General features: G+C 44.4%; 2 protein-coding genes across 3 annotated transcripts; one reads left to right on the top strand and one right to left on the bottom strand.

Moving 5' to 3' along the window:
• The first annotated feature begins 2,991 nt into the window (after window positions 1-2,991).
• On the top strand, window positions 2,992-24,935 carry mmp14a (matrix metallopeptidase 14a (membrane-inserted)). Of its 2 annotated transcripts, none has more exons than XM_086280318.1 (10): window positions 2,992-3,423; window positions 12,478-12,626; window positions 12,838-12,960; window positions 18,716-19,023; window positions 19,171-19,332; window positions 20,394-20,533; window positions 21,039-21,181; window positions 21,312-21,458; window positions 22,805-22,920; window positions 23,091-24,935. In XM_086280318.1, exons 1-10 carry the CDS (start codon window positions 3,340-3,342, stop codon window positions 23,387-23,389), a joined length of 1,671 nt encoding a protein of 556 aa, XP_086136444.1. In that variant the 5' UTR covers window positions 2,992-3,339; the 3' UTR covers window positions 23,390-24,935. The 2 variants fall into 2 exon arrangements, with proteins under 2 accessions (XP_086136444.1, XP_086136452.1); XM_086280326.1 differs by lacking the exon at window positions 2,992-3,423 and adding an exon at window positions 4,903-4,921.
• On the bottom strand, window positions 12,866-17,619 carry LOC147335603 (uncharacterized). The gene is made up of 4 exons (XM_086280336.1): window positions 17,014-17,619; window positions 13,509-13,720; window positions 13,292-13,426; window positions 12,866-13,211 (listed from the first exon to the last, which is right to left on the bottom strand). Exons 1-4 carry the CDS (start codon window positions 17,083-17,085, stop codon window positions 13,076-13,078), a joined length of 555 nt encoding a protein of 184 aa, XP_086136462.1. The 5' UTR covers window positions 17,086-17,619; the 3' UTR covers window positions 12,866-13,075.
• Window positions 24,936-25,407: the final 472 nt, after the last annotated feature.

Here is a 25,407-nt window from a genome sequence, read left to right as displayed (position 1 = left end):
ACGTAGGGCAAGGAAGGCGGAGCTTGTCATGCTAAAACCGGAGCCGCCGAATGGAGCTGCAGGTTTACTACAGCTTTAATCCTCATTCATAAAAATGTGTTTCTCTGTATATATATATAATTTTAAATATCAAGCGGTTATGCTGAATTTAAAACAAACTCATAGTGTTTTTTAATATAGCAAATTAACGCGTGTCTACAAACTACATTTGCTGATTGGACACGGTCTTAAAAGGTGAAATGTGCATTTGTTAACACAAGGTGTCAGTATCAGCTGTCACAAATATCCGACACCAGGTTTAATTCATAAAAATGGAGTCTGATTTGAATGAACTTTATTCTGCTGTCAAACTTCACCAGTGATGCTAGAAGAAACAGGGAAGTGAGAAAAGTTTATTTATACAATACAGAATAAAGCACAATTATTAAAATAGGATGAATAGATAAAACTAAATAAAGGCAAGCCTGAACAAGTGGGTCTTAAGTTCCTTTTTAAAGGTATCAACATGAGTCTGTCCACGAGTCTTATGTCCAGTGGAAGCGTGTTTCACAACTGAATTTAAATGAAAGGAGAAAGAAAGTTGATTGATTGAGTAATTAAGATAAGATAAGATAAGATAAGATAAAATAAGATGAGATAAGATCTCATCCCTGCACTCCAGAAGACCTCGTTCTCCATAGCAGATACTGCCTGCTCTGACCTTTCCTGTAGATGACCTTTGAGTTGTTAGTCCAGTCCAGTTTATCAGTCAGGTGAAAACCCAGATATGTATATCAGTCCAAGATCTCAATGTCCATTCTCTGGATGTTTGCTGGTGTATGTGGAAGATATCTGCAGCTGTAGAAGTCCACCACCAGCTCCTTGGTTTTCCCATTATTGATCTGGAAGAGGTTCTGTTGGTGCTAGTCAACAAAGTCCTCGGTCAGTTTTCTGTACTAACTGCAGTCCCCATCAGTGATGAGGCCAACAACTGCTGAGTTATCAGAAAACTTTTTTAGAAAGCATTCGGCAGAGTTGTAGAAGTCTGTGGTGTTTATGGTGAATAGAAATGAAAATATGATTTGGCACAAATGAAGTCCATTTGTGCCAAATCATATCCGATCAAAGAAAACCCGAATGACGTGTCTCCCTGCAGATGTTAGATTTTAGGCCTGTGAGGTCTAAGTCATCATCAGGAGTGACCATGAGCAATCATAACATGTCATTTTGTTTATTTAAGTTGTTGTCCCAAGATCTGGCAAACAGACAGTGAAGAAAACAGAAATCGGAATATTTACTTTCCCCCCAAAAAACAGTCTGGTTAGGGTTTGGAGCTCGTGTCAGGGTTGTCACCAATGATGGTTTAGACCTCACATGGTTAACTTGTGCGTGCGTGCGTGCGTGCGTGCGTGCGTGTGTGCGTGCGTGCACGTGTACGTGTGTGTGTGTGTGTGTGTGTGTGTGTGTGTGTGTGTGTGTGTGGGAGTTAAACACACCTTCTCTTGCAGGGGGGGTTACTTTCTCCTGCCTTTCCAGCATACCTGGAGATAATGAACTCACTTATCGGTAAGAGCTGTCTGCTATTTAAGACTGAGGAGATCTTTCAGTCGATGCCTGATAGTTGAACTGGAAACAGTGAAGTGAAGTTGGCTCCTTCTTCAGTACTTTTCACACGCTCTGGTTTTTGTCTTCTCCTCACCTGTATCTCATTTCTGCACAGGGATCCCAGCTGTGTCTGCGTGAGTTACTGAGAGTTTTCCTCTGATGGATTCATCTGTGGGCTTGTTCGCACTAGAGTCCTGGACCCACCAACTTACTTTCCTTCTATTGTCAGTCTTGTTATTTGCTTCACTGAAAATAAACACACTGTCTTTAATCCCTCAGAGTCCTGTTCTTTTTCTTCACTCCACTCAACTGACTCACTTCACTCTATTTTAACTTTTTAACTTTTAACTCTGCTGTTGCACGGCTGCAGTGATTTCCAATCTTCTCTAAAGCATAACAGTTTATGCGTAGAGCATAAGCTTGACAACTTCATTCACAGCACTGAGCTAGTTTAAAATTTTCTTGCATCAAGTTTGAAACATTGTTTTGCACACTTTCACCCACAGCTGGAGATTTAATGAGGACACAGGGCCCCAAACAACATACAGGACACATGCATTCATCACGCTCAACAAAATCATAAACTGGCAATTTTGTTTTAAACAGTCTTTTTAAGTATTGTGAATTATGAGATCATACAACCACTGCTGTGAAACTAAAACCCCACAGCACACAAGCCCACTCTCAGTGAGTAGAAGCACAGCATTTTCTCCTCTTGTCTGGCACAGAGGAGCACAAAGAAAAAAGGAGGAGGTCCAATATTAAGACTTTTTTTTCTCTCTCCTCAAAATGTTTGGAAACTATGCAAGTTATGAGAGGGAGAAAAAAAAGTCTTGCTCCCAGTCCTTCTAACTTATCTGAAGGAAATGTTGCCTGACTATCTTGCCTTCAGTCACACTCAGTAACAGTCTAAATGTAAAGGAGACCTTAAAATCATTGCATGTGTAGCCTTTTTTTGTTTTTTACCTGTTTTGAACTTGCAGGGACTTTTAGGTGGAAATCTTAATCAGCTAAATGTTAATGGGTGAGGCATGCGCATTTAAACACAACGTGAAACGTGGCCTAACTCTTCTCCTTAAACCCAGACCGTCATGCTGTCCTTGTGTTCACTCGGGACACTGACAGACATTTCTGCACATGTTAACTTCAGCCGGTGCCCAAATCTTCAGCTTCCAAATACAGAAATTAACATTTCTGCTTCATACTGATACTGAAAAAGCATCAGGAGTGCGACCTCAGTGTTTTCAGTTATGGAGCTTTTATTTTCGTAATCACTCCCTTAATTACAAATAAATAAATAAAAGTGTAGTAGTGTAGTAATTGAACTTCCTAGCGAAGCGTGACGTTTTTTTAATGGAGGAGGACCTTGAAGAAAATGAGCCCCCCCCCCCCTCTTCCCTTCTCTGTTGCTCGCTCTCTCCACGTCCACACACGCCACAGGTAGTCCTGCTATAGGGGAAAGGGAGTCAGACTGCGAGGCTTTAGGTTGCAGCATCTCTCTTTCCCTTTTCAGCCTTTTGCTTTTTGTTGTTGTTTCGGCTCCGACTCTGCTGCGATCGTTTCTGTGCGTAAAAGTTGCTGACTGCCCTGAAAGTGTCCATGCGGATACGACAAAGTTTTTGTGCCACGTTTTACAACGCGGAGTAGCATCAGTCGATTTTGTTTTGGAGTTTTTTTTTTGTCCTCCCTAATCAGGACGGATTTGTGTAGAGTGAAAGCTTCCTGAAATCTCCGAGATAATCTCCAGATATCACAATGATACTCCGGGTCCTCGCCCTGGCCTGCGGTCTCTGCTGCTTCGGTCTTACCTCTGTCATCGCAGACGTACTAAAAGCCGAGGTAAGTGAATTGGAGGTGCATTTACTTTATGCAGTGCACATTTATAGAGGCTACACGTTCATTTCTGCATGTGCAATACGAGCTGCAGCGTGTCTGCATTTTCAGGTGTGTTTTCCTCCCACAGTACTCGTGAAACTCTGTCTGTGTTTGCTCACTTTTTTGAAGAGTTGAGGTTTCCATGTACTTAAAGCACGTATTACTAATAACTGTATAGTAATCTATTACTGTGACACTCCAATGACCTTTACTCCCTATAACTTTATAATTTTTAGTTGTTTTTTTCCACTAAAAGCCGCCAGTTCATGTTTATTTTCTCCTCTTCAAACAGCCTGACATTTTTTTCCAAGAACTTCCCAACCTTTATTTTTCCATCCAGGGGGAAAGAAGCCATGAGTCAAAAGTTTTCAGCAATAAGTGGCAGAGACCCAGCCGTGCAGTGGCTGTGTACAGTGTGGAAATCTCAGCTGAGCTGCTTTGTTCTGAGAAAAAAAAAAGTGGGGGGGGGGGGGGGGGGTACTGTGGTGGTACTAAGGGGGAGGGGGTTAATGGTTTTCATTTGCCTGCACAGGCAGCACAGATGGGAAGCTGGTGAGGCCGGACATGATGCACAGAGGTGTCAGCAGCCTGGAAATACTAAGGAAGAGTGCAGCTTTCTTCTGAAGAACTTATTCTGCCATCGGATCTCCAAAATAATTGAGTTCAAGCACCGTGGGTGGTTGTAGTCTCAGTCCATTTATGCACAACATACCTACTAAAAGTTCCAGTTTACCATAACATCATCGGTCAAAAGTACATTTATGTGACCATTTATGGTGCAATGTCCCGTGACATTCAGGCACGCTGCAGTCTACCATCCACTTCCTATAACGGACAGGATGCACCATTTAAAGATTTTAATGTGAAATTTGAGTCATCCCAATTGTGCAAAAGAAGTAATTTCAATTTACGAGAGTGTTTTGCAGCTCTGTGCGGAGACGAGAAGCACGAAGGAGGACCTTAGTCACTGACCACAAGTTGCTGGCGTGTGAGTCAAGCCAGACAAGGTGGATAACTCAAAGTCAGACAGTTTATAGGACGCCGCAGGCTGCTGTCCCGTGGCGAACACGGTGATGAATGTCTGTAAACAAAGTGAGAAAACACGGCTGTGTACTTCAGCGTCGCCTCTCACAGCTAGAAAACACCAACGTAGCGATGTATCAATAACCCTCAGTGCAAAAAGAAACACGATCGGGTGAATTGCGGCTGTCACGTCTGGCGATGGAGGCTGTGCACACAGTTTTACTGTCAGACACAACAGTCAGCCCTGATGGAGAAGAAGGATAAGTTTTAATTATAGGTTGAGGATTACATCACCTAAGATCTGTATATGAAACCTGTGATCAAACAGGAGACTCATCTGTGTGGAGAAAGTAGAATAAACTGCTGCTGGAAAGATATGAGATGCAAAAGACAAAATAACAAGTGTGGAAAAACCAGAGCAGCAAAGACAAAATAACAAGTGAGTGACATCAGTGTTTACTTGAAGTGGCTGAAGATCCTTTTTTTGGGGAGGGTGGGCGGAGTAACTCATACTGAGTTTACGGGAATTTTGTGGTTTATCAGTGTTGCTCAACTTGTTAACGTCGCTCTGACAAACTAATCCCAATTTATCCAAGCTGAGTGAAAAGAGAAGCCCGGCTAACAGAGAAGTAAGACTTCCCCCTATGCTCTGAAAATTAAATCACTTCTTCTGAAGTACCCAGTTTTCCTTCCACCATCTGTTTTCATTCTCCCCCTTTTTTCTGCCTTCTCTATGGATTCTTGACTTAAATAAAATGCTTAGTTAGACGCCGTGAGCAGAGGAAGTGGGCAGCAATGAAAACAACAGACTCTTAAACAGGATTCTTGACTTAAAAAAAAAAAAAATCTGGAGATTTCCTGTTGCCATCTGGAGACGCATGTCTTATGATCCTAGCAATTTAAGCTATTTTTAACTTAAAATAGATGCAGTTTGAAACTGCACTCTTACTGGTTTTGGTCTCAGGTGTACAGCTGATTCAAGGCCAGATGTGCAGTACTATTTGACATATTAACGATTTTTAAACAGCCATTTTACGAATGCTTTGGAACAAAACCTTTATTTTTACATTAAATTAAACACCTACACGTTACACCTGCAGGAGCTGCAGCTTCGGCCATGAAGCTCCTGGTGCACAGTCTAGGTGCTGATGTTAATGCCAGAGGAGCTTTGGAGCTCTGCAGTTACTGAGTAAGCAGAGTGCCTGTGACTTTTACGCACTGTGAGTTGTTGTGGTTCCTAAATGCTTCCACTTTGCAATAATTCATTGATAATCAGCCTCTGTTGAATATCTTGGAGAGAAGAAGTTTCAAAAGCTGACTTGTTGCAAAGGTGGCGTCCCGTTACAACGCCACACTCGGACTCAGAACGATTCATTCTTCCACAGATTATTGCAAAAGCAGACTGTGTGGCTAGATGTTTGATTTAATACACCTGAATGTAAAGATTCAGAGGTGTCTCCCAATACTTTTGTCCACACAGTGCAAATATTAACTACAGTTGTAACAAAAATCCAATAAACAGTCTAATATGTTCCCTCTGAAAATAAGAAAGAGAACTTTAGTAGAACTGTGCTGTGGTGCAGAGTGTAGAGACAGTTCAGTAAATATTTCTATAAAGCTGTCGGGCATCAGTATAATAGTGTTTCACCATAACCAAAACCTCCGGTGAGTGCATTTTATGACCTGTTTGACCAGGAAGACACATGAAAGCAGACAAAACTTTGCACGGCGCTGGTGTGAGTGCTAACTGGGTCAGAGACGCCAAGAATTGAAGCAATGAGAGGTTCAGCCGCTCATGAGCAGAATTCTCAGTTTTTTCCGTTGGCACACGGCGAGAGGAACAACTGACTCAGTCCCTCAACTTTAAATTCAACCATACTCCTAACCTCTCACTCTCTGTGTCTGTGCCCACTCTCTGTCCTTAATGCTTTTACCTTTCCCTCTTTAATGTAAGTAACTCTGCACTTTAAATCATCTTCTGCTGCCCTCATTGCTCTGGTCAGTCTGTTTTCTTCGCTCATTCCTGCTGAGATTTTAAAGACAGGAAAAATTTGTCTTCATCAAAAAAAGTCAAAGAGGCAGCGTTTAGTGTTTTAGCAGCAGTGCAGTGGACAGAAGAGCGTGATTTAGCATCGTTTATAATATAAATATGTCCGTGAAACTCACACCATTGTCCTTCTTGTTATTGTTGTCTATTTTTTATTGCACAAATAGAAAAAAAAATCCCATATGATGCTTCTTCCTCTGAAGAGGAAGTGTCTTCATCGCTTTGTTTTTGACTTCAAGAACTATAAATTCTCCTGGAATTTTTTTCTTAACTCTAGTTCATGACATCTTGAGGAAGTTGTGGTTGGCTTTATGTATGTGTGCGCACCTCCAGTCTCATGAGAGTGCACCCACATGGCCTGTGATGGGCAACTCTACGTTCAGACATAATAGAGATCTTGTGTTGATAAGTGGAAAAGTTCCTGTTGTCAGTAATGGTATTTAAATTGAAGAATATAGGCCTAAAAGTAGAATGAGTAAGAGAATCTGTGATCACAGAAGCAAAACTTACCGCACCTTTGAGTTTCAGTGTGCCGCTGTGTCTGCGTGGCAGCATTTTGGCTCCATGTGGGGAAGACTTTACAAAGAAATGACAAAAAAAAAATCTGATTTTTGGCTTCAAAAAAGCGGGAAAATATAAAGATTTCTGACCAACAAAAAAAGCAGCAGTGGTGACCAGGCGATAGCCACAGTGCCAGTATTTGCAGTTTGAGCTCTGAAAGATAAGAGCATCCTGTCTCAGCACAGATGTTTCCAATGGAAAGGGAATGGGATGAGTTGCTGTGACAGCTCAGGCATTGCAAAGGATATCACATAGGTCCATCTCTGTGTGCTGCATCCCAGAAAAATAACCTTGCATGCTTTTGGGTACAAAACTGTGAGACTTTTCTAAAGATTGTGAAAAGAAGCCCGATGAATAGTCTCCTTTGAGAAGATGACGCCAAGATAACTCCGTCCTCACAATCAGGGGTTTTTTCTGCTTTAAAATGGGCGTCTGGAAGCCCGATTGATCTGCAGAAAGTCCAGGCAATGAGTCTGTAATACCTTGGTTCACAGAAGTCTGGACATTTTTCTGGTACTTCTGGCCTTTCGATGAACAAAAGTGTATTTTATGACGTGAGGAAATGAAGCCTGATTTTAACAATGATCAAAGCAAAAACTTCTTTAGTTGGTGCCAAAACTGTTTATACGGAAATGTGCATATAAAGAGCAGGGAGTTTAAGGTGCTGGGATACGGGGCTGCATGAGTGCAAAAGGTGACTGCCAGGCTCCACAAGCTTGGCAGAAAAAGAATATTCCAGCAGGATAACGATCAAAAACACACTCCCAACAGCACTCGAGAGTTTTTGAAGAAGAAAAAGCAGCTATGAGCTTTAAAAGTATGTTTCCTCAATTTCAGGGACTTGCTTCGAGCTTAATACGTTGCCATCTAATTTACAGTGAAGGGTAAAACTGCTGCTGAGCATTTTAATTCTATCTTTAATCTGCAGATTGTTGGAATTACAGGATATCATTGAGAGAACATCTGCCAAAGCCAATGATCCAGATTCAAACTTAAACGTTGCAGTTTGTTCTTTTTGCGTTTTTCTTCAACTCTTCTGTGACCAGACGCCACCAATGCCCCAGCAAACATTTCAGTGCTGAATAACAAAGTCATAATCTAGTAATGGTTGAAAAATAGTTCACCTGGACACTTGGAATATAGAAAATAGGAAAAGTTTTCTTTTAAAAAATTAAGAATAATGAGTCAAACTGATACCTTCACTTTTTTGGGCCTAGACTTACTGAGCTAATTGTACCATTAAATCATTTCAGATAAACAAACTCCTAAGCGCCTTAAACGTGTTCTTGATTTTATTTACTTGCCTGTGTACTAACCCCATTATTTCTAGTTGTTTAAAGACGACGACAAATGCATTTAATTCCTACTTTGCCATCATTTGATCTGCATTTTTCTCTTTTTAAGAAACAGTCTGACCCGTTGATCTGTTGTACTGAGAAACAACATCAACATCCATCTGTCTACGGTTCAGTATTTGGCTTCTTATCACAACCATATTTGTTGGGATACTTTGTCCTCTCTCTTTAATGGAGAAAAAAATAGTGAAAAATGTCACGTCAGTTCTGCCAGACCCCAAAGTGAAATGTTTTCCTCATCAGTCTAAGCCCAGCAGATATGTAAATGACACAGAAGAAGAGCAAAAACACCATGGGAGCTGGAAGAACTGCATTTTAGGCAACTGAATCAATCTATGATTAATTATCGATAAAGCGACAGAGTGGAGCTACATCGTGCAGCTTTGCCAACTTTTCCACTATGTTGCATCAGTTGTGTTTCTGTGCATTATATGTTCAGACCACACGTCACTACACGGGCTCAAAGGTGTGTTTACCAACCACCAGCAGCAGTACTTTGACCACACATGGCTGTGTAGCCAGGTAATTGGCTACCCACAGGTCAACAATACCAGCCATGTACAAATCTTAATAAATAGAAGCTTTGATGGTGGCTGTAAGGGAGTTCCACAGAGGCGAGGTACATGCTGGGATACCTGGCGCTCCGACCGGAGGTGGTGGCGGTGTGTGGAGTAGTTTGGGACTAGAGGAGAGAAGTGGAGGTCCTCACAGTGTGGGAGAGACTTTCATGCAGTGGAGCAGAGAGTGTTTTTATAGAAGCAGACGCTTCACCGCACTGGAGCCACAGGGCACACTAGTCGTATTTAGTGGAGAGGCAGAGAAAGTAAATTTGGTTGGTTAGTGTTAGAGAGTCAGAGGATAAAATACATTTACTAGATGTTTAAATAATCCGACTGAATATGCAAAGATAGGGAGAAGGGGGATAAGTCGTCGCTCTGCGGGTTAACATAAGTGAACCTTGTTCTCTGGCCTCTCTGCCCACCACATGACTAACAGTAGCTGTGTGTGCACAGGCTGTGGATGGCCCAGTTGTTGCCCAGTTGCTCCTTTTCCATCCATGGTTTGCCCTTCACTTGCTGGAGGCAGGCTTGAAGAGAAAACCAGGACATATGGTGGAACAAGAGAGATATCTGAGGTTTAGATGACGCTAACGAAAGAATTTGGGGTAATTCCACTGGCTTAATTTGTGGTGGGGATAAAAATTTGTTTTAACTCTGTGTGTGCACATACATAATTGGAAACACACACTTGAAGATGCATTTAGCTTCAACAAGGGAGTCAGGAGATGATGAGTTAGCTACAACTCCAGTATCTGATAGTCAAATGTAAAGCTACAGCCTTTTTAAAATGTCACGAAACTGACTTAAGAACCTTTTATCAACACCAGCTGTGATGTTTGCTGTCATCACAGTATTAACAGAACATAGTGATAAAACAACATCCGCCAAGTATAGTGACAACTTTAAACTGCTTATCCAGATTTTTTTTAGCTAGCTATTTCAACCGTTTATCCTTGTTAGCGATTTTGTTTTCTATTGTCATATTTTTAGCTTGCAATTGCAATTTATTTTTAGTTAAAATTCATTTTTTATTCATAAGGTCAAGTATGTTTATTAGCATTTTTATTTATTTAACCATACAGTTTTAAATGCGCCAGGGTACTTGAGAGCAGTTTTAGCACTTTCTGTATTGGCTAACAATTTAGCTATTTGTTTAGCTAGCTGTTTCAACCATTTGTTAGACATTTTGACCTTTATATGTTGACTCAAATTATGCATATTAGGCTGTCTATTTATAGCCAAACATGGTTAAAACCTTGACCTCATTTCCCTGATCAAAATAGTTTGTGGTCCATGATGGCATAGACTAAAATGTGGACGGACGGATGTTGACGCTGTTTCCGTGTCATGCAGAGATTTTAGAAAGCAAGAAGCACAGATTACTGCCATAAAAGGATTAATACATCTATCTTTTGTGGCACAAACCTACTCATAAAAACAAACACACCCACTGTCTACCATATCGTGTGTGTTATACATGGCTGTGAACCTTTAGCTCACCTGGTTGAGCAGGCAACCTATGTACCATGTTAATTTATTAACATTCATTTACATCTAAATTCAAGGCAGCGTTCAAGAAGTACCTTAAACCAGTGTAAAGGTTGCTCAGCTCAGCTTTTTATTTAGTTTAGCTTCTATCTACAAATGGGTAAACAACTACTTACTGTCAGCTACTACCTATTAGCTCTTTGATTTTTTTATCTCCTCGCAAGTAGGAGTGCCATCGAAGGTGTCATCTGACTTTTCTCCCCTTTCCCCCATTGTCAAACTTCTCCATTACAGTGGCCCAGTTTTTGACCACCAGCAGTGGAAAGAAAAGACCGACCTTTAGTGTGTAAAGATAAACAGTGGTGGTTTCGGTTGGCAAGAGCACAGATAGGCAGACAGCGAGGAGGACAATAGACACAGACAGTGGCAAAGGGATCTTAAAGTTAAAGCTTTGAGGAGCCCAAATGTTCCTGAAGGTGTTTTTTTTCCAGCCTCGTGACAGCTGTATTTGGCAGCGATCGTCTAGACAGAGTTATGGGTCATTGTGACAAAGATGACATCAGTGTTTTATTTGGCTTTCAGTTCCTCTCTCATGCCTCCTTATGACCCCACAACAAAGTTTCCCGTTACAAGTCCAGCAGAAATCAAGGGGACATTTGAGGGTTTGATGTTAGCTTTAAAGAAACCATAAACTGGGTAATGTCACAGTCACATGAAGAAAAGACAATAAATTTAGCATGCTGAGTTACCTCAGCGTGTGTTGGCTGCTGAAGAGGGAGGTTAAGCAAGACAGCATGGCACACAAAAACCCACTCATACACCCACACACACCCATTATCTGCCATATAATGTGTGATGTACAGCTGAACTAAGAGAAGCAGGTCCAAACAAGCTCTGAAAATTGACTTGAAGTAGACAAACACCCACAGGCTCATACGGGAGGCCAGTCCCTTCTTTTCTGTTGACTAAGATGTTTTTTGATGTTTTCAGGTGGTTTTACTGTTGTTTTTGGCCCGTCTGATTAACTCAGAGAGAAAGTAAAACAGATTTCAACAGCAATTATATGCCCAATAGAAAATAAAAGTCTCCTATAGCAACAATATTATTTTAGCAAATAAATAAAAAAATTTACAAGCTTGAAGTTTTCCTTTTTGTGAGCATGCCTATTCGAGCACACTCCTCACTTACTCTACACTCACGCATCAGTAGATTTCTAAGGTTTACGCGTAGTGGGAGTGTGACTTTTCTTCATAGATGAAAATACTGCAGTAATAAAGGATGTTTTGGTGTTTCTAAAGCAGCGTGCCCACAAACTTTCTTACATTATAGAAATATGTTAATCCATCTTATTGTCTGTTTTACAATTTGTGTTTTCTTTATGTTTCAGTTACTTATTTCATCAAAAAATTTGAAAAACATGCATTTGTGTGACTCAAAAATCACAAAGTAAATTACCAATCAAGGTCTCTGTCACTTAGGCCAAAAAACTAGCAGTCGCCAACCCCCACAGCAACACGTGGTCACGAGGGAAACGTGTTTTCCCTCCGTAGTTCGGGAATAGTTGCTAGATGTCGCTGGGTGTGACTGCCACATTTGCTGAGTTGTCTGCAAACACTTGCCAACTACTTGCCAACCAGTACCAGTATTTTACCACTGAAAAGATACAACTTTTATTGTCTTTGTTTCCAGTTTACACTTTTTACAGTTGTCTGCCAATTAATATCTTCCATGCAAACTATGGGCAACTTCCATAACTGACATGTCTCATTTGTACCTAAACGTTACGTGTTTCTTGATGACAAAATTACACCACTTTGAATGAAAATGCTCATGTTAATAGTACTGAATTTCTAAAACTAAATACATACAAGACAGTTCTTCTTTTCAGTAAAGCATCAGTGTTTAGCTTAGTCCAGCTAGTCAGAAAATGATTTGTGCATTAAAGGTCTTATTCAACATTTATTTCTCTCTGTCTCTCCATCAGGCTTGGCTGCAGCAGTATGGCTACCTGCCTCCAGGTGATGTGAGAGCCCAGGCCATCCGCTCACCAGACACCATCAGTAAAGCGATATCCGCCATGCAGAGTTTTTACGGACTGACCGTCACTGGCTCCATAGACACCAACACAATAGAGTGAGTCCTGGTTTACATTAAAGATAACAGCTTGGCCTCAGATTATTACAGGTGAATAGCGGACTGTCACATTCTTTATACACTTTTGGATAGAAGCGGCTGTGTGAGAAGCTAAAACTGCCATTATTAAAGACTTAATAACCACAAGTTCTTCAGAGGAGTCCACATACTTTCTGGATTAAAACTGAAAGTGTTACCTTTGTGTTTCCAGGGCGATGAAACGGCCGCGATGTGGCGTTCCTGACAAGTTTGGACCAGTGCTGAAGAGCAACCTGAGGAGAAAGAGATATGCTGTGCAGGGTCTGAAGTGGGACAAGTCTGAGGTGACCTTCAGGTCAGAATTCACCACACTATTCAGTGATTTGGTTTTACTTTACAACTTGCATATAGAATCTTGTCATGAACCGAAGTTCCGAGCGCAGGCAGGACCCAGTAGCAGAACACACACACTAGGGAATGAGCGAATAAAGAAAGTAATTTTTTATTGAAACTAAAGGTGTCCCGTGAGGGTAGCCAGAAAAACGGGTGAAACCAGATGAAACCGAGGGACCGCACAGGGAACGCCGAGAGCGGGGCTGTGAGAGGCTGTAAAACAAAAAGAGAGACAGATTACTGGGGTGCGGAAAAAAGGCAGCATACGAGGGAAGGTGGAGTGTGCGTCTCACGGTGATAGCCGGGCCGAGAGAACCAGAGGGGGGTGGAGCTCCAAAAGGGGTCGAGACGGCGAAGCTGAATGTGAACCGAATCTCAGGCGGACAGGTGGACAGGCAGGTGGCTCAAAAAACACGCCGAGTTGTGATCTGGGTACACAGGGAAAGAAAAACAGTGTTAGGTCCGATGGAGAGTTTGTCATACGAGTTCTTTTCCGCAGGCGTACGTTACCGCTGAGAGGCGACTACGGACTGGCGTGGAGCAGCAGGTAGGGCAGGATTAAATAGTCCACCTGGTGATCGCCTGGGATGGGATGCAGGTGTGGGGTTAGCAGCCACGCTCGTGGGCGTGGACATCCCAGCAGCACCCCGGACGCCGGGCCGCGGACCATGACAGTACCCCCCCCTCAAGGGTCGCCCCCAGGCGGCCGGCCGGGACCCCGCCTGCGGAGAGAAGCACGGAAAGCAGAGATGAGACGAGGGTCCAGAATGAAGGAGCGCGGGACCCAGAGGCGGCCCTCGGGGCCGTATCCCTCCCAATCCACAAGATACTGCCAGCCGCGCCCGCGCCGGCGCGCATCCAGGATCCGCCGGACCGCATAGGCCGGATGGCCGCCGACGAGCCGGGCGGGAGGAGGGGGCTCGGAAGGAGGGCACAGGGGGCTGAGGCGGACCGGCTTAAGTTGAGATACATGGAACGTGGGATGCACACGCCGAGAGGCCGGAAGCCGGAGCCTGACTGCCACCGGGTTGATGACTCGGTCCACTTCGTACGGCCCGATGAAACGGGGAGCCAGTTTGCGGGACGTGCCCCGGAGCGGGATGTTCCCAGCAGCCAACCAAACCTTCTGTCCCGGCTGGTAGTCAGGGGCTGGGGTGCGGCGACGATCGGCGTAGTGCGCCTGTCGTTCCTTTGCGCGCAGGAGGGCGCGGCGAGCGCAGCGCCACACACGTTGGCAGCGCCGGAGGTGATGAGGGGCCGACGGGACGGAGAGGGACAGGTCCTCTTCCGGGAAGAGCGGAGGCTGATACCCGAGGGACGCTTCGAAAGGAGAGAAGCCGGTGGAGGACGAGGTGTGAGTATTGTGGGCGTACTCCACCCAGGGCAGGTAAGTAACCCAGGAGGAGGGGTTTTGACTGGCTACGCATCTCAGCATAGTCTCCAGCTCCTGATTAAGGCGTTCAGTTTGCCCATTGGATTGCGGGTGGAAACCGGAACTCAAACTGACCTTGGCGCCGAGAATGGAGCAGAAGGTCCTCCACACTTGTGAGGTGAACTGGGGACCGCGATCGGAGACAATGTCCAGGGGAATTCCGTGGAGCCTGAAGACTTCCGTGACTAACGCTTGGGCAGTCTCAGCAGCCGAGGGCAGCTTGGCTAGCGGGACGAAGTGGGCGGCCTTAGAAAACCGATCCACAACGGTGAGGATGACACATTTTCCAGAAGAGGTGGGGAGACCGGTAACAAAGTCGAGCGAGATGTGAGACCAGGGCCGGTGGGGAGTAGTGAGTGGGTGGAGCTGGCCCATGGGATGTTTCGTGGATGGTTTATTACGAGCGCAGACGGCACAGGCAGACACGTAGTCCTTCACGTCCCGTAGTAGCGATTTCCACCAGAAGTGTCTGCTGAGGAGGCGCGCCGTTCTGCTCACGCCCGGGTGGCACGCGAATCGTGCTGTGTGGATCCAGTGGATGACCGCTCCCCGGGCGGCGGCGGGAACGAAGCGCCGTCCCGGCGGTCCGGTCCCTGGGTCAGGGTCCCCTGGGAGCGCTTGACGAATGGTCTCCTCAATCTCCCAGGTGAGAGCACCCACCACGCAGGAGGCAGGCAGGATGGTGGCGGGGGGGGGCGCCTCGCTGTCGGGGGAATACAGACGGGAGAGCGCATCGGGTTTGATGTTTCGTGACCCGGGACGATAGGAGAGTGTGAAGTTGAAACGGGCGAAGAATAGGGACCAGCGAGCTTGACGGGGATTTAACCTCTTGGCGGTTCTAAGGTACAGTAGATTTTTATGATCCGTCCATATAACGAAGGGCTGTTCGGTCCCCTCCAGCCAGTGACGCCATTCCTCCAATGCGAGTTTTACCGCTAGGAGTTCCCTGTCGCCGATGTCGTAATTCCTTTCTGCGGGGGTGAGTCGGCGTGAGAAAAAGGCGCACGGCCGGAGTTTGTTCAGGGGCCCAGACCGCTGGGAAAGAACCGCCCCGACTCCCGCGTCAGATGCGTCGACCTCAACAACAAACTGTTTAGAAGAGTCAGGATGGGTTAGAATGGGTGTGGATGTGAATAATCGCTTCAATTTAGCGAAGGCTGCGTGGGCCTCAGGGGACCATGTGAAAGACGCCTTGGGTGAGGTGAGTTGGGTGAGAGGCGCGGCCACCTGGCTGTAGTTTCGAATGAAACGGCGATAAAAATTCGCAAACCCCAAGAAGCTCTGAAGCTTCTTTCGTGTCTCCGGAACCGGCCATTCCAATATGGCTTTGATCTTCACCGGGTCGGTCTTCACCTGCCCACCAGCGAGGATGTAGCCCAAGAAGGAGATGGATGAGGCGTGGAACTCACACTTTTCCGCTTTTACGTACAGTCTATTTTCGAGCAGCCGTTGTAGCACGCTCCTCACATGGATGCGATGGTCCTCGAGCGTCTTGGAGAAAATCAAAATATCATCCAGGTAAACAAAAACAAACACGTTCAGGAAATCCCGTAACACGTCGTTGACTAGGGCTTGAAAAACCGCCGGGGCGTTCGTTAACCCGAACGGCATCACTAGATATTCAAAATGCCCTAGTGGGGTATTGAAGGCGGTCTTCCACTCGTCGCCTTCACGTATCCGTACCAGGTGGTAGGCGTTCCGCAGATCTAGTTTGGTGAAGACCGTAGCTCCCTGGAGTGAGCTAAAAATAGAACTAATGAGTGGGAGGGGATATTTGTTTTTGACGGTGACGTCATTCAGCCCCCTGTAATCGATGCACGGGCGGAGCGTCCCGTCTTTCTTTCCCACGAAGAAAAAACCTGCAGCCACGGGAGAGGATGACGGCCTAATACGTCCTGCAGTTAGCGACTCCTGGATGTAATTCTCCATGGTTTCTCTTTCGGGGCGAGACAGGTTGTATAATCTGCTAGAGGGCAGCGAAGCTCCCGGGAGCAGATCGATAGCACAGTCATATGGACGGTGAGGCGGGAGTGAGAGCGCCTCATCTTTACTGAACACCTGCTGGAGATCGTGATAATCGGGGGGCACGGAAGAGAGGTCCGGCGCGGGTGGCGGGGCGGGCCTCCGTTCCGTTGAGGCGGAGGGAACGGCTGACCTCAGGCAGTTCGCCAGACAAAACACACTCCAGCTCGCGATACTTTTTCCGGCCCAATCTATGTGTGGGTTATGTCTCTGTAACCAGGGGTAGCCTAGGATAAGCGGGGTGTCAGGAGCAGGAAAAGTGAAAAAGGACAGCTGCTCTTGGTGGTTACCTGATGTGATTAACCGTACAGGCGCGGTTTGGTGAGTTATGTATGCAAACACTTGGTTGTTTAATGTAGACGCAGGGATGGGCGGTTCGAGTGGAGTAAGAGACACAGCTAGCCTCTTAGCCAGCTTCTCATCCATAAGGTTCTGTTCCGCCCCGGAGTCCACTAACGCGGGGCATGTAAAAGTCTGATTAGAAGTCACGATAGTAACGGACAGTAACAATCGGGGTCTAGTAGTGCTTAGAGTGCTGCCCACCCGTATCCCCGGACTCACCGGTGGGCCGGGTCGTTTGGGCGGACCGGGCAAACAGCGATGCGGTGACCGGGCCTCCCACAGTACAGACATTCTCCAGCCCGAAATCGGCGTTCCCTCTCCTCCGGAGAAAGCCGAGAGCGTCCGATCTGCATGGGTTCAGGCGGGGGCGGCGACGGAGAGCGCGCACACGCAGCTGGGGGCGGGGGCGGAGAAACGCGAAACCCGGGGCGCAATACGGAGCCCATAGGCTTAGACCGCCGCTCGGCATCCCTCTCCCGCAAGCGTCTGTCAATCCTACGGGAGAGGGAGGCCAATTCATCAAAGGATCTGGTCTCCTCGTGAAAAGCCAGTTGGTCCTTCATCTGGTCATTTAACGACCGTAAAAAAACCCCACGAAGAGCCGAATCGGGCCAACCCACGGCGACCGCTCGAGTACGGAATTCAACTAGGTACTCCGCAATACTGCGCCGCCCTTGACGGAGCCCCAGCAACTTCTGCGCGGCATCGTCCTCCGATACCGGAGGGGAAAACGTAGCCTGGAACTCCTCCAGGAAGTCATCGTACTCGCAATCACGAATGGGGTGAGAACTTAAGTAGGCTTCAGCCCATGCTAGAGCACGCCCCCGTAACAGTCCCACGAAGTGGGAGATCTTAGCAGTATCCGTGGGGAACGCATCAGGCGTGCGACTGAAAAACAAGGAGCACTGGAAAAGGAACCCCCCACACAGGTCTAGCTCCCCGTGGAAGGGTTCCAGCGGCGGAGGCGACACGCCGCGGTGCACGGGGTCGGACGGCCTAGTTTGTAATTTATTCTGAGTGTCACTGAGCTCTTGACAACGGTCTTGGAGAGACTGGAGCTGCTGATCGTGGCGACCGAGGATAGCGCCCTGTTTATTAATAGCGGAGCGGAGTGGATCTGCTGGGTCCATACTGGCCAGTCCGTACTGTCATGAACCGAAGTTCCGAGCGCAGGCAGGACCCAGTAGCAGAACACACACACTAGGGAATGAGCGAATAAAGAAAGTAATTTTTTATTGAAACTAAAGGTGTCCCGTGAGGGTAGCCAGAAAAACGGGTGAAACCAGATGAAACCGAGGGACCGCACAGGGAACGCCGAGAGCGGGGCTGTGAGAGGCTGTAAAACAAAAAGAGAGACAGATTACTGGGGTGCGGAAAAAAGGCAGCATACGAGGGAAGGTGGAGTGTGCGTCTCACGGTGATAGCCGGGCCGAGAGAACCAGAGGGGGGTGGAGCTCCAAAAGGGGTCGAGACGGCGAAGCTGAATGTGAACCGAATCTCAGGCGGACAGGTGGACAGGCAGGTGGCTCAAAAAACACGCCGAGTTGTGATCTGGGTACACAGGGAAAGAAAAACAGTGTTAGGTCCGATGGAGAGTTTGTCATACGAGTTCTTTTCCGCAGGCGTACGTTACCGCTGAGAGGCGACTACGGACTGGCGTGGAGCAGCAGGTAGGGCAGGATTAAATAGTCCACCTGGTGATCGCCTGGGATGGGATGCAGGTGTGGGGTTAGCAGCCACGCTCGTGGGCGTGGACATCCCAGCAGCACCCCGGACGCCGGGCCGCGGACCATGACAGAATCTGATTTATTCTGGAAATATGAAGTGTACTGGGTTCTAGCTCAAGAAAACACAGTGACTAATGCTAATCACAAATTGTTATTATTGATGTAAGCTGATTCATTTCTCTTTGCTTCTCCAGCATAGAGAACTATACCCCTAAAGTGGGCCAACGCGCCACGTTCGACGCCATTCGAAAGGCCTTCAAGGTGTGGGAGAGCGCCATCCCGCTCACCTTCAGAGAGATCCCCTTCAGTCAGATCAGAGGCTCACCTGATAAGTACGCAGACATCATGCTCTCCTTTGCAGAGGGATTCCACGGCGACAGCACACCGTTTGACGGCGAGGGCGGTTTCCTAGCTCACGCTTACTTCCCCGGTCCAGCCATTGGTGGGGACACGCACTTTGACCTTGCTGAACCTTGGACCACTGGGACAGTCGATCAGGGAGGTAAGAGAAAGAAGAGAAGTGGGTGAAAGGTTGAGAAGAAGAGGACAAGACAAACTTTGTGTATTGCAGATTGTTTGAAATCATGAAAACGATAGTTTCAGGACTTTGAACAGAGCTTTCGGCAACATTCTGATCTTCTCTTTGAAGGTAACGATGTTTTCCTGGTCGCTGTCCACGAGCTTGGTCACGCTCTGGGTCTAGAGCACTCCAACGACCCCGCTGCCATCATGGCCCCCTTCTATCAATGGTTTGACACCGAAAACTTCCAGCTCCCTGATGATGACCGCAGAGGAATCCAGGCAATTTATGGTGCGTTGGTTTAGTAGAAGAAGCAGGCATTTATTTATTAATGAACCAACTTTTTTGGTGACACTAATACTTTATGAGACTCCCCTCTTTGAGGCTACTGGGTCACTTTTTTACAAAGAAACCCCATTGGTCCCATGGCCTATAAGTAAAAAGTAAACAGTTATCTTGACATCACTTGTCTGTTTTGTAAACTGGAGTTTTTAAAATCTGCTTTTAGAGGCAAAAGGTACCATATTTATATGTAAAGTTAGAGTTCTTCTTAATTAGCTAATGCTAGCAAGCTTAATCCATAAACTACCCTTTATGGACAAATAATTGGGCCGCCTACACGTTGCACCTACGGGAGCTGCTGAACCATGGAAAAATCATGCCATGAAGCTCCCAGTGCACAGTTGGTGTGCTGATGTTAATGCCAGAGGAGCCCTGAACTCTGCACTTATGGAGTCTGCAGGGTGTTTTTCACTGAGCCCGTTCTGTGACTTCATGTGGTCTTCCACTTTATGGATTCATTGCTGTGATTCATGAAACTTCCACTTTGCAATAAAACCACTTACAGCTGATGGTGGAATATCTAGGAGTGAAGAAACTTCACAAACTAACTTGTTGTAAAAGTAGCATCCTGCTACAGCACCATTCTCAAATTCATTGAGCTCTTTAGAAAAACCCATTCATTTATAAAAATTTGTAAAGTAGACTATATGGCTGTTTGTATACACCTGTGCCGATGGGACTGGCAACACCTGAACTCAAAGATTACGAGACTGCGTGGCTCTCCCCCTGAATTATCTACACAATACGACGCTAACAAGTAAAACCTAACAATTAAAACAATGTCCTTGAAAAAATATGTCTAAATAACAAAACCTTCTTTCACTGTGTCAGCATTGTTCTTTTTTTAGTTAAATTTAAGACGAATATTGAGTAAGTGCAATAAATCATCATTTTAAATACTGCAATATGTAGCAAAGCAAAAAGAAGTTCTAAGCATAATTAAAAATAGATTTAATTTTTTTTTGCGGTCCTGCAAATTAAGCATGTTTCACTTCTCTCTCTGATCATAGGATCAAAGTCTGGGGCTCCTCCTCCTCCTCCTCGTCCCACTAAACCCTCCAATCCCGACAAGCCAGACCACGGCCCTGACGTCTGTGATGGACACTTTGACACCATCGCTGTCCTCAGAGGGGAAAAGTTTGTATTTAAGGTACAAAAGACGGTTTCTTTGAGTTGGGAGAGTGCTGTGTTTTCAATAACATAACCCAGCAGATAAAAATGCACAATCAGGGCTAACTCTGAAAAATCAACGTTTTAATCGATGCTAGAAATATTGGGAATCTTGACTACAGCTTGTAGAGGAATCGGAATTAGAATATTTTATTTATCCCTAAGGTTACAAAATGTAATAATAGTAACTATGTAAACTAAATGAAATAATACACTACATCACAAAGTTACACAATATAAGAAATAGCTCTTATATATACAAATAGCTCAATTATAATATCCAGAATATTACGGAGATTAAATATATTTGATTGAAAGTTTACTTTAAACTGTAAATCTTTGTTATTTTCTCTGTAGAAGATGTGCAAAAGGGCATAACTACATTTCTTATGTCATTCAGTGGTACATTTGGGTAATCTCAGAAGTTTTAATTATTAATGATTTGGTTGTTTAATGGGTCGATCGGTTCCCGTGTATCTTTTCAGGACAAGTGGTTTTGGCGTCTGCGCAACCACAAGGTGCTGCCTGGCTACCCGATGCTCATAAGCCACTTCTGGAAAGGCCTACCATCAAACATCAATGCCGCTTACGAGAGAGATGATGGAAAATTTGTCTTCTTCAAGGGTAGGTTCCATATGGGATCAGTGAAGAATCAGATTTATGATGACTGCATCGCTGCAGCTGTTGCATGTGTTCTACACTCTAATCTGACCGAAATGGTCTGTTTTCAATCTTTGTTCTTTTTAACTTCCAGGTAGCAGATACTGGGTTTTCAGTGAGTCCACCATGGACAAGGACTCTCCAAAGAGCCTGAGGGAACTGGGAGCCGGTGTGCCCGAAGATAAGATCGACGCCGCTCTCTTCTACACGCCAACAGGACAGACGTACTTCTTCAAAGACTCTCAGTGAGTTTTCCTTTTTATTCCCCATTTGTTTTATTTTGTTTCCTAAATGAGAAGAAACCTTTCTCACAATATATGCAACCTTATCTGTTAAGGTATTTGTAACTTTTTATATCATACCAAACCTCTTTTCAAATCTGCATGTAATGTTAGGTGTTAGATTGATTTAAAAAATCGTTTTATACTTTTAATTCTTGTTATATCCTCATGAAATGGGTTTTACTGTGAAGCCCCATAAAACAGTATTTGTACACTTAAAAAAATGATTTGCTTTCATAAACATGAATCCAACAGAGTAAAATCCAACAGAAATATGTCAAATCAAAGTTTTATTTATTAAAATAATCAATCATTAAGGAAAATATACCTTAATGTATAGCTATCAAGGAAGTGTAATTTAACCAGCTTCAGTAAAATTTAACGTTTTACCTTGTGCTTTTGTAACACACTTACATGTATTCCAGTTAAAGGATCTATGTTGAACATGTAACATGTTTCAAACATGTAAGTTAAAGGATTGTGGGCATAAACACTTTGCGAGCTTATCTGTGAACTTGTTAAAAATAAGCACTGCTACTGTCATGCTGTCTAACATACACACAGTTGCAGATGGGCATGAGAATTGATTTTTACCCCAGCAGTAACAGTAGGTTTTGTTTTTTAATAACAACATAGAGGAAATATGTGAGGGCTGACTTGCATCAAAGCTTCGAGACATCTTAAAAGATCAAATTCCAGACCTAACATTGGTTTTATGATAGAATACAAACAGTTTGCTAATTAAAGGGGGGGAAAAGTCACCATGAAGCGTCTCAGTAATGTGTTGGGCCGCTGACGTCTGTGTGAACAGCAAAGCGTTGACCTCTGAGTCCCTGAACTCTGCTGCAGGGATGGAGCACAGTCCTCTCTAAAGATACTCCCTGTGTTTGATGGTGAGCACTGTTTTTATATGCCAGTCCAAAATCTTCCACACATGTTTAACTGGGTCGAGATGCTTAAAAGGCGTTAACATATGATTCACAGCACTGTCATATTTTCGCTCAAACCAGTGAGTGATCATTCATGCCTCGTGGACGGGGCTTTTGAAATCCTGGAAGAACCACACATGTTTCGTCATTGCCTCGAGGGCTCAAGTTTTTCCTTTAATTGGCCACCAATCTGCACGTCTTGAGGCCATATTTTTTTTAAAAATCCCACTTGTAAAGAGATGGAGCAACCCTTTAAAGCCCGATGTAGGACTACTGCCTATAATATGATTTCGAGTTTGAGTCCTCTGCTCTGCCTCTGTTGCTCGAGGTGCCCACCCGAGGCCGTTTATTTCTTGTCTTTAATGTTTCCGTCATTTGCAGATATTACCGTTTCAACGAGAAGACTCGCAGAGTGGACAAAGATTACCCGAAGCCCATCAGCAAGTGGACCGGTGCACCAGATAACGTCAAAGCAACCATCATGAGTGAAGATGGATGTAAGGGTTTTTTAATTTGCTGCTTTCTTTTTGAGATCTCAGATGCACTGGTTAGATTTCTGAAACAACAATAGTCTCAGAATTAGTTTAAGAATGAAAATTATTAGATTGCAGCTCCATTGTTGACACTTAAAGAATTTCTGTGACCATTTCGGACCCTGTTTCCACAGCTTACACCTATTTCTACAAAGCCAACAAGTACTGGAAGTTTAACAACCAGTACTTGAAGGTGGAGTCCGGCTACCCCAAGTCCGTGCTCAAAGACTGGATGGGCTGCGAGAACGAGGACCCCAAGAAGGGTCGCAAAGAGTCGGATTCGGAGAGCTGGGCCAATCCCCTGGCCGTGGTGATCCCCGTCCTCCTTCTGGTGCTGGTTGTGATCACCCTGGGAGCGCTTTTGTTCTTCAGGAAGTACGGCACGCCCCGACGCCTCCTCTACTGCAAGAGATCCCTGCTGGACAAGGTGTAGACAGAGCAGCAGGTAGCTGACAGACTGCCGCAGAGGGACAGAAAGAGACGGAGCGAGGGCCGAGCGAGGATGGAAATCGAGAGGAAGAAGAAGAAGAGAGAAACTGGAGAAAAACCTGAAGAAATGAGAGACAGGAGGGGGACATTTTTTAAAGTTTTTTTGGGTGGTTTGTAAGTGCCATAAAAAGGGGAAAACAAAACAATAAAGGCCCTTGAAACTGAAATCAGGAAAATGTATATTTGTATGTTAACTATTTACGTGTACTGTTGTGTGTTGAGAGATTAAGAAAATACCCGCAGTCTCACACAGAGGAGGGAGATATACAAAGACTCATCCTCATCAGCAGCTTAACCTCCCACCTCTCCCCTCTGTCCCCCATCTCATCCCATCCTTACCCTTAACTGGACGACTCCACCTGAACTGCTGTCTGACTCACTTATAATTCTGAAAACTGTGTTTCTGTTTGACTTTTACCAAGAAATTTGTCTCTGGTAATAGTGTTGGGACTTTGAGGGGGGAGATTTAAAGTTTCAACATGACATTTTCCTCTTAAATCAGTGTTTCGTTTTTTCTTTTCTTTTTTAACCAATAACAAGGCTACAAGGGAACTATGACCTCAGTACATAATAGTGATTTAAAGCATCCACAGCACTGAGAATAAATCCAAGATTTCAATATTTTCTAACACAAATGACACAAAGTACTAATTCTGTTTTGCAACGTTTACAATAACTGAGCTTTTTTAAATCTAAAATTGGTGTTTATGGGGGTGAATGTTCCTATTTGTTAATGAAAGGTACTTGATGCAGTCGATACTCCCTGTAACTGTATGTAGTGGCTCTCTATGTAAAAGCACATTTCTTGTGCACAGTGTTAGCTTTGATTGATGCAGGCTTAAACATGCACACACGTGGGTTTGTAATTCAGGCTTCACACCGAGTCTAAAAACCGAAACATGAACACGAAGGATTTTGTCTTACACTCAAACTTGCAAACCAAACTCAGTGCAAGCAGTCAGATGGTAAAGATTATGTTTTTAAATGTGATGCTTTATCTCTTTTTTTTTTTTTTTTGAAGTACAGTAATGTTAAATACGAGCAGAGCTACAACATGGTGCAATTTTTAATTATGATTGTTTTCATGGAAATTCTTGTTATTATAAGTATGATTATTGTTATTATTGTTCTCTTGGAAAAGTTTGAATACTTTTGGTTTTCTTTGTTTTTGCGCATTGTCATTTGGAGTCCTGCTGGACAGAGGCATAACGTGACAATGATGGAAATGAATCCCAGTTTACATCCAGTGTGAGAAGAATTAGTTCAGATCAGGGGGGTGAATGTGAGATATGGGATATGTTTTTATTGTAATACCCAAAATAACCCAGATGTTGGCACAAGCAACTCTATTTATTAATGCGAATGGTGCTTGATTTTTTTTTTTTTTACACCAGTCAAATCTAAAGATAAATTGATTTAATTCATAACAATGATAATGGTAATTATATTTATAATGATGATTTTATCAATAAAATTGAACAAATACTTTTTTTCCTGCCTGTTCACGTTTATATTTCATCGGATCGAGTGGAATTAAACTCTTTTCTACATTTCCCCATTCTGCACGCCACACTTATACACAGTCTTAATAGTGATACCGGAAAAACGAAAGTTTACAGTAAATGCCAAGTGTGTAGCTACTAGCCATTCGAGTAAAAGGTAAATGTAACCCAGAGGACACTTTTGTAGGTAAAGTAGGGTCAAAAACTGAAGCACTGAGTGGATCTGAAGACATCTGAGCTGTGAAGTTAGTCAGAGATGTGATTTAGTAGCAGAAACGGTCAAAATATAAATAAAGGAAGTTAATGACAAAAAATGATCTGTTGCATTAAAGAGATGAAATTGTTATCAAACAGTACGGTTAAACTAATAAGCTCAGCAGATGCTAGTTTACAGTTTAAGTATCTGGTGAAAATTATGAATGAAAAGATGTAAATGATCAGCGTCAGAGGTTGAAATTTC

This window comes from Aulonocara sp. 'chitande type north' Nkhata Bay, linkage group LG3 (genome assembly GCF_057382095.1).
Source record: "Aulonocara sp. 'chitande type north' Nkhata Bay isolate Kocher_YH1m ecotype deep benthic linkage group LG3, A_spYH_male_GT1.1, whole genome shotgun sequence".
Lineage (NCBI taxonomy): Eukaryota > Metazoa > Chordata > Actinopteri > Cichliformes > Cichlidae > Aulonocara > Aulonocara sp. 'chitande type north' Nkhata Bay.
This window is presented reverse-complemented; position numbering and strand designations above follow the sequence as displayed.

What these genes read in the sequence shown, in the direction of transcription:
- LOC147335603 (XM_086280336.1), bottom strand. Translation starts at nt 17,085, where the DNA reads ATGTCTGTACTGTGGGAGGCCCGGTCACCGCATCGCTGTTTGCCCGGT. An exon ending in CCAAACGACCCGGCCCACCG is followed by an intron (nt 13,721 to 17,013) that starts GTGAGTCCGGGG and finishes TTCTCTCCGCAG; the next exon opens with GCGGGGTCCCGGCCGGCCGC. An exon ending in CTCTCGGCCCGGCTATCACC is followed by an intron (nt 13,212 to 13,291) that starts GTGAGACGCACA and finishes TTTGTTTTACAG; the next exon opens with CCTCTCACAGCCCCGCTCTC.
- mmp14a (XM_086280318.1), top strand. Translation starts at nt 3,340, where the DNA reads ATGATACTCCGGGTCCTCGCCCTGGCCTGCGGTCTCTGCTGCTTCGGT. An exon ending in CAGACGTACTAAAAGCCGAG is followed by an intron (nt 3,424 to 12,477) that starts GTAAGTGAATTG and finishes TCTCTCCATCAG; the next exon opens with GCTTGGCTGCAGCAGTATGG. An exon ending in AAGTCTGAGGTGACCTTCAG is followed by an intron (nt 12,961 to 18,715) that starts GTCAGAATTCAC and finishes TTGCTTCTCCAG; the next exon opens with CATAGAGAACTATACCCCTA.